At 42.0% G+C, this 12,070-nt stretch overlaps 1 protein-coding gene across 1 annotated transcript; it reads right to left on the bottom strand.

Annotated features, from left to right (window-relative positions):
• Window positions 1-167: 167 nt before the first annotated feature.
• GTPBP6 (GTP binding protein 6 (putative)) lies at window positions 168-11,985 on the bottom strand. The gene is made up of 10 exons (XM_079972810.1): window positions 11,514-11,985; window positions 10,837-10,974; window positions 10,054-10,124; window positions 8,815-8,945; window positions 7,381-7,451; window positions 5,791-5,949; window positions 4,660-4,868; window positions 3,317-3,465; window positions 2,159-2,311; window positions 168-839 (listed from the first exon to the last, which is right to left on the bottom strand). Exons 1-10 carry the CDS (start codon window positions 11,863-11,865, stop codon window positions 695-697), a joined length of 1,578 nt encoding a protein of 525 aa, XP_079828936.1. The 5' UTR covers window positions 11,866-11,985; the 3' UTR covers window positions 168-694.
• Between the last annotated feature and the right edge of the window lie 85 nt (window positions 11,986-12,070).

Raw genomic sequence — 12,070 nt, 5'->3', positions numbered from 1 at the left:
ACTGGACTTCAACCACTGTGTAGCACCGTTACAGAAAAAGCTAATCTACTTCTATGAAGGGTATAAGAAAGGAACAGCAGCAGAAAGGCTGACTAATGTATTCCAGAATCCCTAGTCAGTGTTAACAGTTCTAAGTGTACATTTAAAAAAATAGAGCTACAATCAAGTTTCCCCTCAAGGCATTAAATATTTATTTTTGTTAAAGGAGGGGAGCCCAGGCCTGTAATATAAAACTTTAGGACTTTTCTTCTCCAAATAAGTAAGTACTTTTTAATAAAGTGTCAGGAATTGTAACACAGAAGTTAGAGCAGCATTAGCAGTCTGGAAAATCACGACAACTTTTCTGATAAAACAACATTCATTTTGATTAAAAATTAGCTTTCTGACTGATAACAAACCCTGCATATAAGCAATTGAATAGATCTGCCACTTTGCCAAGAATGGGTGGTTTTATGCAATTCCCCATAAACTGAAAGTGTTGCAACTGTCTCATGACATTTTCACAAATACGTTTCTTCAGCAATCCAAGGCAAACAGTTCCTGGTCTGTCTGAATCAAACAGGATGAAGGTCTATATTCTAGCAAAGCACTCTCTCTCTCTCTCTCTCTGTGTGTGTGTGTGTGTGTGTGTGTGTGTGTTTAACAGCTCTGTAATACCTATTAAACAGATTCTCTGCAAAGATAATTTATCTTGTTAACTGCAAGAGGAATAACTTGATCGAGGAAACAGTCTTTTGTATTTGCCCAAAGTGGAATTGTTTATGATCACCTTCACGTTGGCTGTACCATCTTCAGGAACAACATCCACATCTTGCACTGTCGCTTCTTTGTAGAGCCAACTAGAAAGGCAGAAAACAGTGAGCGCCTTATAGACATTGGCTGTATGCAGACAAAAACCAATCTCTGGAGTATTAGGAACACCGTGTGCTTATGCACTCACTCCTACCCTTGCATGCTCAGATTAATAAGCAGTTCCCTGGTCTGAGCAAATGCTCCAAATCAGGATTGCCGTTCACTTTGCACGATACTCGTAAATACTTCACGTGAGTTGGGCACAGGAAGGTGGTAGGGTAGAGCTGAGGGTTCCCTAACCCAATATGAAGAATAAGAACTCCTTAGCTCCCCTTCTACAGTGGTACCTCGGGTTATATACGCTTCAGGTTACAGACTCCCCTAACCCAGAAATAGTACCTCGGGTTAAGAACTTTGCTTCAGAGATGATGGATTTTTCGGAACTAGCCGACCTGACCGGAAGAGTCCGTGACCAGAAGGAGGAGGAGTATCAGGAAGAATGGACGAAATTTAATGACTATTTAGTTAAATACGCGAAGTTAAATTAATTGGAAAAAGCTTGCAATTACCAGATAGGCTTAGGATTTAAATATGTAATGTGATGAATTAATATGTTTAATGCTGAACTGGTAAGAAAGAAAGATGTTAAGTGATTAAGTTAAGTTTATAAGAATTTTGATTTGGAAAACTGTTAAAATGATTTGCACTGAAATTCAACTAGGGGGATACGAGGAAGTCACTTAACAATGTTAATAAGATTAGTTTTAATAAGGTTATGATTTTTGTTTGTTTCTTTGTGTGTTTATAATTTTGTGAAAATAAAAAAAGGGAAAAAAAGAACTTTGCTTCAGGATGAGAACAGAAATTGTGCTCTAGCGGCAGCAGCGGGAGGCCCCATTAGCTAAAGTGGTGCTTTAGGTTAAGAACAGTTTCAGGTTAAGAACAGACCTCCAGAACGAATTAAGTACTTAACCTGAAGTACCACTGTACATTGAAACAAAGCAGTTCTGTGACTGCAGTCTAGACAGTCAATGGGAAGCATTGGTGATGTGTTCTGTAGTAGCAGCAGCAGCATGATTACAAGTCAACGGCCTGGTGGCACCCAAGGACATATTCTACCAAACTCAAGGTCAAGAAAGCTAACCAACACACCAAGAAGGGAACCCTTTCATCTTTAACTGTTACAACAGAACCAACAGAACACAGGCAAGTTGTGGGTTTGGCAAGGAAAATGAAGCTATTTTTTAAAGATGTGCTAAAACTTTGCTGTGGCGAAAGACCTAAAAGCTATCTGCGTTTGATGAAAAAGATCCTCGATACAAATTTGCTCTACAACAAACACCCCGCAACCAGTAAGTAGCCTTACCTGAGCTGAGGTCCAGATAGATCGATTTTAATTGTCATAATGTTTTTCCCAGTTACTTTCAAAACTCTGCTGTCTATTTCCTTTTTTAATTCTTCTAAACCATGCCCGAGGAGAGCCGAAACTGCCATTGCATCTGGCTCAGCCGGATGATACCTCGAAGAAAGCAGAGGTCAGAAAGTCAGGTCTTGGCAGCAGGAAACAATATAGTTGATACACAGTGTGTTTTGTTGCTGTGGGCCTAGGAATGTTTCAGACATATTAAGATGATGCTCATATTTTGATTCCATTCTATGTAAGAAGAACATTCTGGAATTAAGCTCCAAGATCATTTTGTTTGGGGAAAATTCAAGAGTATCAGGATCAGAAGAATGGTAAAATTCAGGTATTCAAACCTGATCAGGCATGTGGTTGACTCTGGTTCCTACCACTATCTAGTATCAAAAATACTGAAGTAAATGCAAGGTTCTTTCGCTCTTAAACCAATCACATAGCTCAGGTGCTACGTCTGTCTTCACTGTAAATGTAGTACAAATTAATTTTTTCTTCATTATGGTCTTCTGTAAGTGCAACTTTTCAATTCCCAAAGTGTTGTATGTTTCTGAGCCTCATTAAAAGCAAGCAGCTCTTTTGAGGGTTGTAAATATTAAATGGTTTATTTCTAAGAAACTCATAAACCAGTCAATCCAGTTTAAAGGACACAACATAATTTATATTTAAATAACGTTTAAAACTGAGGAAATAAATAAAACACAAACTGTTGTGCGCAGGATTCCACCTAGCAGTCATTTGGCATTGTGAGTTAGAGAAAATGTCTCAATTTTTGGCCATGCTGGGTGGAATCCAACCATCTGCCTTGCATTCATGGAAGGCCTTTTGACTCAACAGAAGCCTCTGCTAACCCCTGTACCCCTCCAGAGAGTGGAAGGATTTTCCAGACCAGTGTGGAGGTGTCTGATGGATCAAAAGCCCTTCCATGAGTGCCAGGGATTCCACCCACTGACTTTTGGCTCTTGTCCAGGTTGACAGGGCCGAGGCGTTTTGCCAGCAATGCAGAAAATGAATCTGGCACATTGCAGCTCATTGCAATACTCTAGTTTAACTTGATTAAGAATTGAGATAGCCGGGAGATATAGACGATAACATTCTGTTACCTCTTACCTATTTATCAAATCCACTTTATTGTGAACTTCAATAATTGACTCCAGTAGGTGGCTGGGAAGATTAAGTTTCCTGAGAACTGATAGCACGCTTTCCTTCTGGAGGTTGCTTTCTGGATGGCTAACATCCCGCACGTGTATGATTAAATCCTAGTAACAAATAATATGCATGCCCCAAAAGGTGCTGAGTTATTTGACTTTTAAAAGAGAGCTGTAAGAGAGAAGGCTAGTGTTTCATACTGCTATTTGATGAGGTACAAAACTGAACTCTAGGTGAAGTATTATTTGGCTAATTTCTAGAGTGCCTGTTTACTTTCCTAAGAAGTAGAAATTGCTTTCATCTCTAGCATATATTAACATTAACTACAGACCCTTCTCCTAAGGCTAGAGGTGGAAGTCCTTGGAACAACAGAGGAAAAATAGACCAGGAAAAAGAAACTTTTGAAAAAGCTAAACGGATGCCTCCAACCAGATAAAACTGAACCAAAACTACACCCACGTAAAGCTCCTTTTGTCAAATACTCTTGCATCACTCTGTAGTATTTAAGATATGTGACACAAATGAGGGCTTAAAATAAACATATTTCTGAGAAAGACCTAAGAAGGCTGAAGTTAGCAAGCAATTCAGCATATCTAGGTTGGTTTTGGAAATTAATGTAAGAACTATTACGGGGGCAGGGTGAGTTGCACCCCATAGGTATGATATTTTGCTAAACAGATTAAAAAAATTGTATCTAAAGTTCTCACTTATGACAATAAAGGTAAAGGACCCCTGACAGTTAAGTCCAGTCGTGAACGACACTGGGGTTGCGGCGTTCATCTTGCTTTCCTGGCCGAGGGAGCTGACGTTTGTCTGCAGACAGTCCCCCATTCCCACCTGGGTCATGTGGCCAGCATGACTAAGCCGCTTCTGGCAAAACCAGAGTAGCGCACAGAAACACCGTTTACCTTTCTGCCGGAGCAGTACCTATTTATCTACTTGCACTTTGACTTGCTTTTGAACTGCTAGGTTGGCAGGAGCTGGGACTGAGCAACGGGAGCTCACCCCCTCGTGGAGATTCGAACTGCCGACCTTCCGATCGGCAAGCCCTAGGCTTAGTGGTTTAGACCACAGTGCCACCCGCGTCCCCACTTATGACAATGTCCAATACAAATTGAGCACAGTATGTTGCAGTCCTCAACTCTTCCTCTAGGTTAGTCAAACAAAAGCCTATAAATTCCTCAGAAACAAGTGCCTAGTATCCAGGGGACCAGTATTTGCACCCACCTTAAGAGTAATTTCTCCCAAATATGTTTGTTGGCTTTTAGGCTCCATATCTGTTGAACGGTGGTGGTTGTACTTACTGAGCAGGCTACATCTTCTAACGTAGCTGAAAACGATTCCACAAGGTCATGGGGCAGCTGAGACAGAAATCCAATCGTGTCAACATACAGGACAGTCAGACATGATGGCAGGAGGCCAGCATGGGCTGTAATGTCCAATGTTGCAAAGAGCTGATCTTGAGGCTGCAGTGCTGAATCCCCAGTAAGGGCCTTGATTAGAGTGGTTTTACCTAACAGAAATCAAGGAAGGAAAAGCTGAACCAGCCACAATTATAAAGGGGGGGGGGAGTTAATGGGATGGAGACTTGTCATTTATAGAAGCACAAAACCAGCAACCATGTCAATACTATTTTATAATCCATATGCTGGTGCACATCAGTGTGTTACGGACAGGTGTTCAGGAGATCATGATCCATCAGGTTTCATTTGAACAGAAGGAAGTGTGCCTGTGAGTCTTTCTGTGACTGGTAGGGGGTCCCAGGATCCAAGTCCCTTCCCTTCCCTTCCCTTCCCTTCCCTTCCCTTCCCAAAAGACAGTTTATGGAGCTAAGTGTGCAGCACCCTTCTGTGAAATGAGCCAGCCTGAGTGCTTCTACCTTTCAGCATTTGTAGCCAAGGAGTGAAATCAGAGCTGTGATTGATGAGAGGGTTGTTTCAACACCCGTAACAGGAAACCCCGAGGTCCTAAACAGCTTGTATTTCCCCCTCCCCTTTAGTGCACTTTTGCTGCTTCTGTCTTATTTTCTAGCTGTCCTTGAAATCTCTGCAGTTTTCAATTCTTTTTCTCCTACATATCAGGCTCCACCTATCTTGTGGTGGGATCTGGTACTCCCTGTAAGTTATTTTCTGAAATACTACTACACAATAAACACAGGTGGGTATTCAGGAATCCCCTTCCACACATGGGAAATGCAGAATGTGAAAACTTTGCAAAGAGGCTTAGGCACTATCATTTATCAAGGATTTTAGATATGCGGGAGACCCTACTAAGTAACAAAAAAGCACTTTGTTTTCTCGGGAAGAACTGGCATACATACATGTTACAGTCCAAGAATTAAAACTTCCTTACACAAAGCTCTCTTCACATTTACATGAATTTCCGGCAAGTACTTAAATACTAGCAACATAAGCATTTGTGGTGCTGTTCCCTACCACAATTAGTGTAGCCCATTACTGAAATAGTAGGAAACTCTGACTTCCTTCTTTGACTTCTGAGTAAGCGCCTTTTTCTTCTAAGCCTCTCTAGCGCTTTTCGAATTTTTAGTTCCTTTTCTTTTAAGAGGCGAAGTTGCACTTCCATGAACGTTTCACCTAAAAGGCAAGCAGAGGCAAAGCAAAAATCAACCATTTGGAACACATGAAGGAAACAAGGGCGACAACAAAGATTAAGTCTTTGCAAAATTATTATTTTTAAAAATAATTGTTTTTTATTATTTTTAAAAAATAATAATCACACAATAGTAAAAATAAAAGCTGGAAACAATCCGAAAAGTCATGTATCATTTTTGTTAAAATGTAAGAGTTTCCATAATCAGTAATGATAATATAAAATAAAGAATTTTAATATACACTGGAACCTCGGGTTACGTTACCCTCGGGTAATGTAAACTTCGGGTTGCGAAAGTGGCAAACCTGGAAGTGTTTCGCCACTCGCACATGCGCAGAAGTGGTCTACTGCTGCACGCACATGTGCAGAAGAGGTCTCTCCTTTTGAGAAAACTTGGGGATACGGCCGGACCTCCGGAATGGATCCTGTTCACAACTGGAGGTACCACTGTATATGAAAATAAAATTTTGGAAGGGAGATGAAGGATTCAGCAGTTGATGGAACACAATAAAAAATGTGTATACAGTGGTAACTGGTTATGAACTTAATTCGTTCCGGAGTTCCGTTCTTAACCTGAGGTACCACTTTAGCTAATGGGGCCTCCTGCTGCCGCCGTGCGATTTCTGTTCTCATCCTGAGGTAAAGTTCTTAACCCGAGGTACTACTTCCGGGTTAGCGGAGTCTGTAACCCGAAGTGTTTGTAACCCAAGGTACCACTGTATTGCTTAAATGTATAGAACACTGAACATGACTGCCACACCTGCCTATTGCAGCTAGAATAGTCTTTAACCTTGAATATACTAGCACAGGCATGCCTTTTTCAGGAAAGATCTGTAAAAAGGATGCCAGACTTCCTTTTATTCTTACCCCAGTTTTCACATAATGCTAAGTCAAATCATGAGTAGGCAAGTATGTGGGTATTCAGAGCAGACGTCACTCCTGCATCATTCCTCCAGCTGTTGTCCTGCTACCTGGAGCTAAGCCATGGTTTTGGCTTGACATTATGTCTGAACCCACGGGTAAGCCAAGAAAAAAAGCTTGACTTTAGCTCATGCTTTGTCGGGAGACAAACCATGAGTTGGATTTGGATGCAACGCAAAACCAAACCACAGCTTATCTTCAGGTAGCATGGCAACAGCAGAATCGGGAGGAAGAGCAAGGCAGCAGCAATTCATGCTTAGCTATGGTTTAGATTAGCATTATGTGCTAACCAGGCCACAGATTTTCTGGGAGAATCCACAGAACCAAGTCTAAGCAAACATGTTTCATATGCATGGCTCTAAAGGAATCACTACAAGAACAGTTCCATAAAGACAAACTGCTTGTGGGTGGTAATCAGTGTTTGCAGCAAAGCCCTTGATTGCAATAGTGATGGAGTTTTTTTACTATTGATTTCCACAATAAATGCAGCCTACCTGAACCCATAATGTATCTTGAGCCACCTCTCTGCTGATCCAACCGATTGACATCATTTCTTACATTGGTCCTGAGGGATAAAAAAATTAATATGCCTTTCAATGGCCATAAAAGTCTATTGACAGTTAAGTTACAATGGATGCAACTCAGATAAAATTAGTTGAAACCAATGAAAGAAGTTAGGTAAAGGTAAAGGTACCCCTGCCCGTATGGGCCAGTCTTGACAGACTCTAGGGTTGTGCACTCATCTCTCTCTATAGGCCGGGAGCCAGTGCTGTCCGCAGACACATCCGGGTCACGTGGCCAGCGTGACAAACTGCATCTGGCGAGCCAGTGCAGCACACGGAACGCCGTTTACCTTCCCGCTGGTAAGCGGTCCCTATTTATCTACTTGCACCCGGGGGTGCTTTCGAACTGCTAGGTTGGCAGGCGCTGGGACCGAGCGATGGGAGCGCACCCCGCCGCAGGGATTCGAACCGCCGACCATGCGATCGGCAAGTCCTAGGTGCTGATGTTTTACCCACAGCGCCACCCGCGTCCCTATGAAAGAAGTTAGTTGCAGTTAAAGTAAATACCATTGCTTTTAATGAGACCTAAAGCACAAGCCTATACATGCCTAGCCAGAAGTTAAACCCCACTGAGTTTGACAGCACTTGCTAAGTTGGCATAGGACTGTAACCATAGCTGTCAACTTTTCCCTTTTCTTGTGCGGAATCCTATTCAGAATAAGGAAATTTCCCTTTAAAAAAGGGAAACGTTGACAGCTATGACTGTAACCTTACACATAATTAACATTAGCTAAGATCAGATTCTTTCTGATCGTTTAAACATAATACTTTCATTGGCAAAGAAATCTGTTTTATGGTACTATGCTGGACTTTTAAACCGATGGTGCTTTCACACATAAAAAAGTATGTTAAGGGTCTATCAGAACTTCTGAAAACTACATACACAGCCCTGAAAGGAGATGAAAGTGATGAATAAGCACTCATAAAAACCTGTAATGATAAAAAAATCCATGTATATATCTTTTAACAAAAAAGGTAACTGCAAAATAGCTTTAAAAAACTTCTTAACTTGATCTAAAGCTGCTTTTATAAGTTGTAAGCTGCCATGTTATATTTTATATTTTTTTTCAAATAAAACATACAAACCAGTCTTCCCCAGTTTGGTGTTCTATTGATATTTCAGACTACAACTCCTATCAGCTTCAGCCAACATGGCCTGTTGTAGCTGATGGGAATTGTAGTTCCAAACATCCGGAGGGCACCAGGTTGGGAAAGACTGATCTAAGCTTTGTAATGTAGTTACAATAGACGTAGTTACATCTGTCAGTATATTACACAACAGGCAAGTCAATTTTGAGTTATTATCTGAAAGCGTTTCTGCTTTCTATTCAGATACTAACATGAAATGTGCATTGCTTTAAGTACCTTAGAAGTGGGATTTCGGCCAATGCTATCTGGAGCTTTGCCTCTTTCGTTCGAGCATTGCAGCGGAAAATATGAAGGACGATTGTGTATCTGTCAAAGACTTTCACTTGCCAGGCTTCTTCAAGTTCTTTCTTTTAAAAGATAAAATAAACTGAAGGTTTTTATATTGCCTGTGAATTTGATGGAATTCAGAATTTTAACAATGTACTGCTGTAAAATTAGCATCTAATGGCTTTAAGGACTTGATTGTAAAACCTATCAGAACAGCTCACGCTACTGAAAGAGGCAAAAGCAAAACCTCGTGCTTCATTTTCTGCATATTTATAGCCCTCCGATATAGAAGATGTCACTCCTGGAATGGGGATGGACCAAGTAGCCTCATCCCATAGACTTCATGCGAACAACACAGCTATCTGTACCAACAGACCCTTCACACGTACAGCTGTACGTGCAAAGGCTTCTATGTGACCTGGAAACTGAACTGCACAGGCTTCTGGAGTGCATAGAAGCCTTTGTGCATGCAACTGTATGTGCAAAGTTTCTATCAGCACACAGTCATGTTGTTAATGCAAAGGCATGGGAGTGAGGTCTATGTATCCCTGGCCCTTTGCTGGACAACACAGGAGCAATATATTCTGAAGAAGGCTCTATGCTCCATAAGCCTTTCTAGACATGGTTTCACCTACACCCAAGTCACCACCTATGATGTGTTTCCTCTTCTCAGGCGTAGCATGTGTGAATATGTAGCATATCACCGGGCACTATCGCATTGTGAGTTTCCCAGCTCCCACCAGCAGCTGGTACCTAGTGGAGTGGATTGAGTAAACTACTGCATTACAACATTGTGTGATCTGTATTTATGCTACAGAGGGGAAATGTCATCACAAGGAAGTATTTGAGGTACAAGTAAAAGAATGCCTAGACCAGTTTTTCATGTGTATATTACAAACTGATGCATGAAAAGGAATATGGAACCATATTTAGGTATAATTTAGTGATGTTTAGCCACGAAGCAAACAACATACTCTGTCATAGTCCAATCCTATGCAGGTTTACTTAGCCCGTTCAACAGCAAGCGAATAAAATCAGAGTTACTTCTTGACTACTGGACTTCTGGACTACTACTAAATCAATGATTTATGCAGATTCTTAGCTACATTCACACTATATCAATATAATAAAAATATTCCAGAACCACGAAGGAAGACTTGTTAGCTTAGATATAAAACTTTGGATTACCTTTGTTAGAGGAGAAAGCCTTTCAACATTTACGAAGACAGATGATACGTTTGACAGTCCTTTAATCTTATCTAAAAGAAAAGTATTGAGATACATAATTTTGTAACATATTGACTTTTTTTTTTAAAGTGAAATAGTAGCCCTGCATTTTAGGCATTTCTCAAGGGTTGGCAGGGCAGGCACCCACTTCCTCCGCCGTGTCCTACAAATACTCATCAATCACATTCCTAGGGACAGTTCACACCCTCAGGTAAGGCAAGAGTTTCAGCATCAGTCATTTGCTAAGAAAACATCTGACTAACTCTTGCAGATAGCCAGATTATAGCATTATACTTGAACTACTACCAGTATCTGATGTTGGATTAATGCATATGGATATTAATCTGTTCCCCCAATTTGGGTGCATTAGAAAACAACCGAAGTGCAACAGCTGGTGCATGAGGGGAAGGGGTAAGCGGGTAGTACACATGCAGAAAGCTTGCTCAGAGTTTAATAAGCTGCAGGTTAAAGAGAGTTATAACTGAACCAGTCCATTATGTACAGTCAACTGTTATTATTTATTATAGCAAACCTAAACATTTCACTGAAACAGTCACAGTGAAATATTTCAAAGTTATAGCATTCAAACCCCCCACCCCATTTAGAACATGTAGTATTTAAATTAGTATATAAATCTTATGGTTAGATACCACGGGGTTTCATTTCATTTTATGAAAATGATAATGTGAAGCATTAAAGGAGAAAAGAAGAAAGCTTCAAAGCTTCCTACGGGTATTGTCTTACCAGTCAGAAGCTGAAAATTCCCTTTGCCAAAGATAAATTTCTTGTCAGGAACTTTTGTAGAAAGGATTATTTTATCTACAACTGTCCAGTTCTGTATGGTGTTTATGAGAGCAGCAGCCTCAGCTAGTTGTAGTTCAGCTGTCAGTTGGGAGAGAAAATTGATACAAATACAGTTCTAGTCACATAACATCATCCATTTTCAACATCTGTTTATCCATAAACACACAGTTATAATAAAAAGTACATCTACGAAATGAAATCTTGGAAAGTTAACACCCTTCAAGCTAGAGCAATGTCACGTCTAGAGATGGAGACACCAGTCTCTTTCTGTTCCAAGTCAGTTTCACATGTGCTCAAAGTCCCATAAACCCGTGCAGAAGTCACCCCAAATTCAGTTTAATGCACCATAATGGTATTATTAACAATAATTGCATCTATACCCCTCCCTTTTCCCCATGGAGCTCAAGGTGGTGTGCATGGATCCCCCCCATCTCATTTAATCCCCTGAGAGGTAGGTTAGGCTGAGAGGCAGCTGCCTTGTGATGACTTGGGCTGGTTTCTATGCCTGGTGCCAACACCGTTACTCCATGTGCGAGTACATCACATAGGAGGACAAGCTGGGCGCAGCTGCGTTGCAGACACACAACCTTTCTTGTGCCTGACGTCTGGCATCACACCTGTGGTTAGCTGCGGCTTGCCTGGCCCCCATTTCACAGCTGGGTGAACAATAAACACTTTCTGGGCGTCAAGAGGGAGAGTGGGCAGGCTCGGTTCCAGCAGATCTTCATCTATGTCCAGCCCGTCCTCATCTTCCTCCTCGTCGCCCCCTGCTCCGCAGCTGCTCCGGTTGCCGTCCCAACCCCTCCTTCCCTTAGCAGGCCCATGGCCGGACTCCGGGAGCCGATAGCTGGCGCCAGTGGCGTGCCAAAACCTGACCGGAGCGGGCGCTAAACGCCCAGCCGGTGGGAGAGGAATAGCGACGCGCAACTTCTGCAGCAGCTGCCGCCACCGAAGACTCACGAGGAGCATGGCGCGCGCGTGTGTGTAACACCCATTAAGTCCCCCCAGTCGCGATTTGTCCGTCCCCCAAAACACGCCCCGCGGGTCCCATCACCGGTTGGAACAGAGCCGGGAGCAAAGCCCAGCCCCCTCCTCTAGCTCCGCCCCACACCAACCCGGAGCAGAAGCAGTTGCCACGAGAGGGGCGGGGCTTGAAGGAAGAGCGTTCCAAAGC

The sequence above is a fragment of the Podarcis cretensis genome (genome assembly GCF_951804945.1).
Source record: "Podarcis cretensis genome assembly, chromosome: 4".
Taxonomy (NCBI): domain Eukaryota; kingdom Metazoa; phylum Chordata; class Lepidosauria; order Squamata; family Lacertidae; genus Podarcis; species Podarcis cretensis.
Note: the sequence above shows the minus strand (reverse complement) of the source record. Positions and strands in the feature narration are given on the sequence as shown.

Bases quoted from the DNA above. Each gene is read 5' to 3' on its own strand.
- GTPBP6 (XM_079972810.1), bottom strand. From the start codon at position 11,865: ATGCTCCTCGTGAGTCTTCGGTGGCGGCAGCTGCTGCAGAAGTTGCGC. The intron at 10,125-10,836 runs GTAAGACAATAC...CTTTTCTTTTAG, and splicing joins GAATTTTCAGCTTCTGACTG to ATAAGATTAAAGGACTGTCA. The intron at 2,312-3,316 runs GTAAGAGGTAAC...GCTTTCTTCGAG, and splicing joins AAAGTGGATTTGATAAATAG to GTATCATCCGGCTGAGCCAG.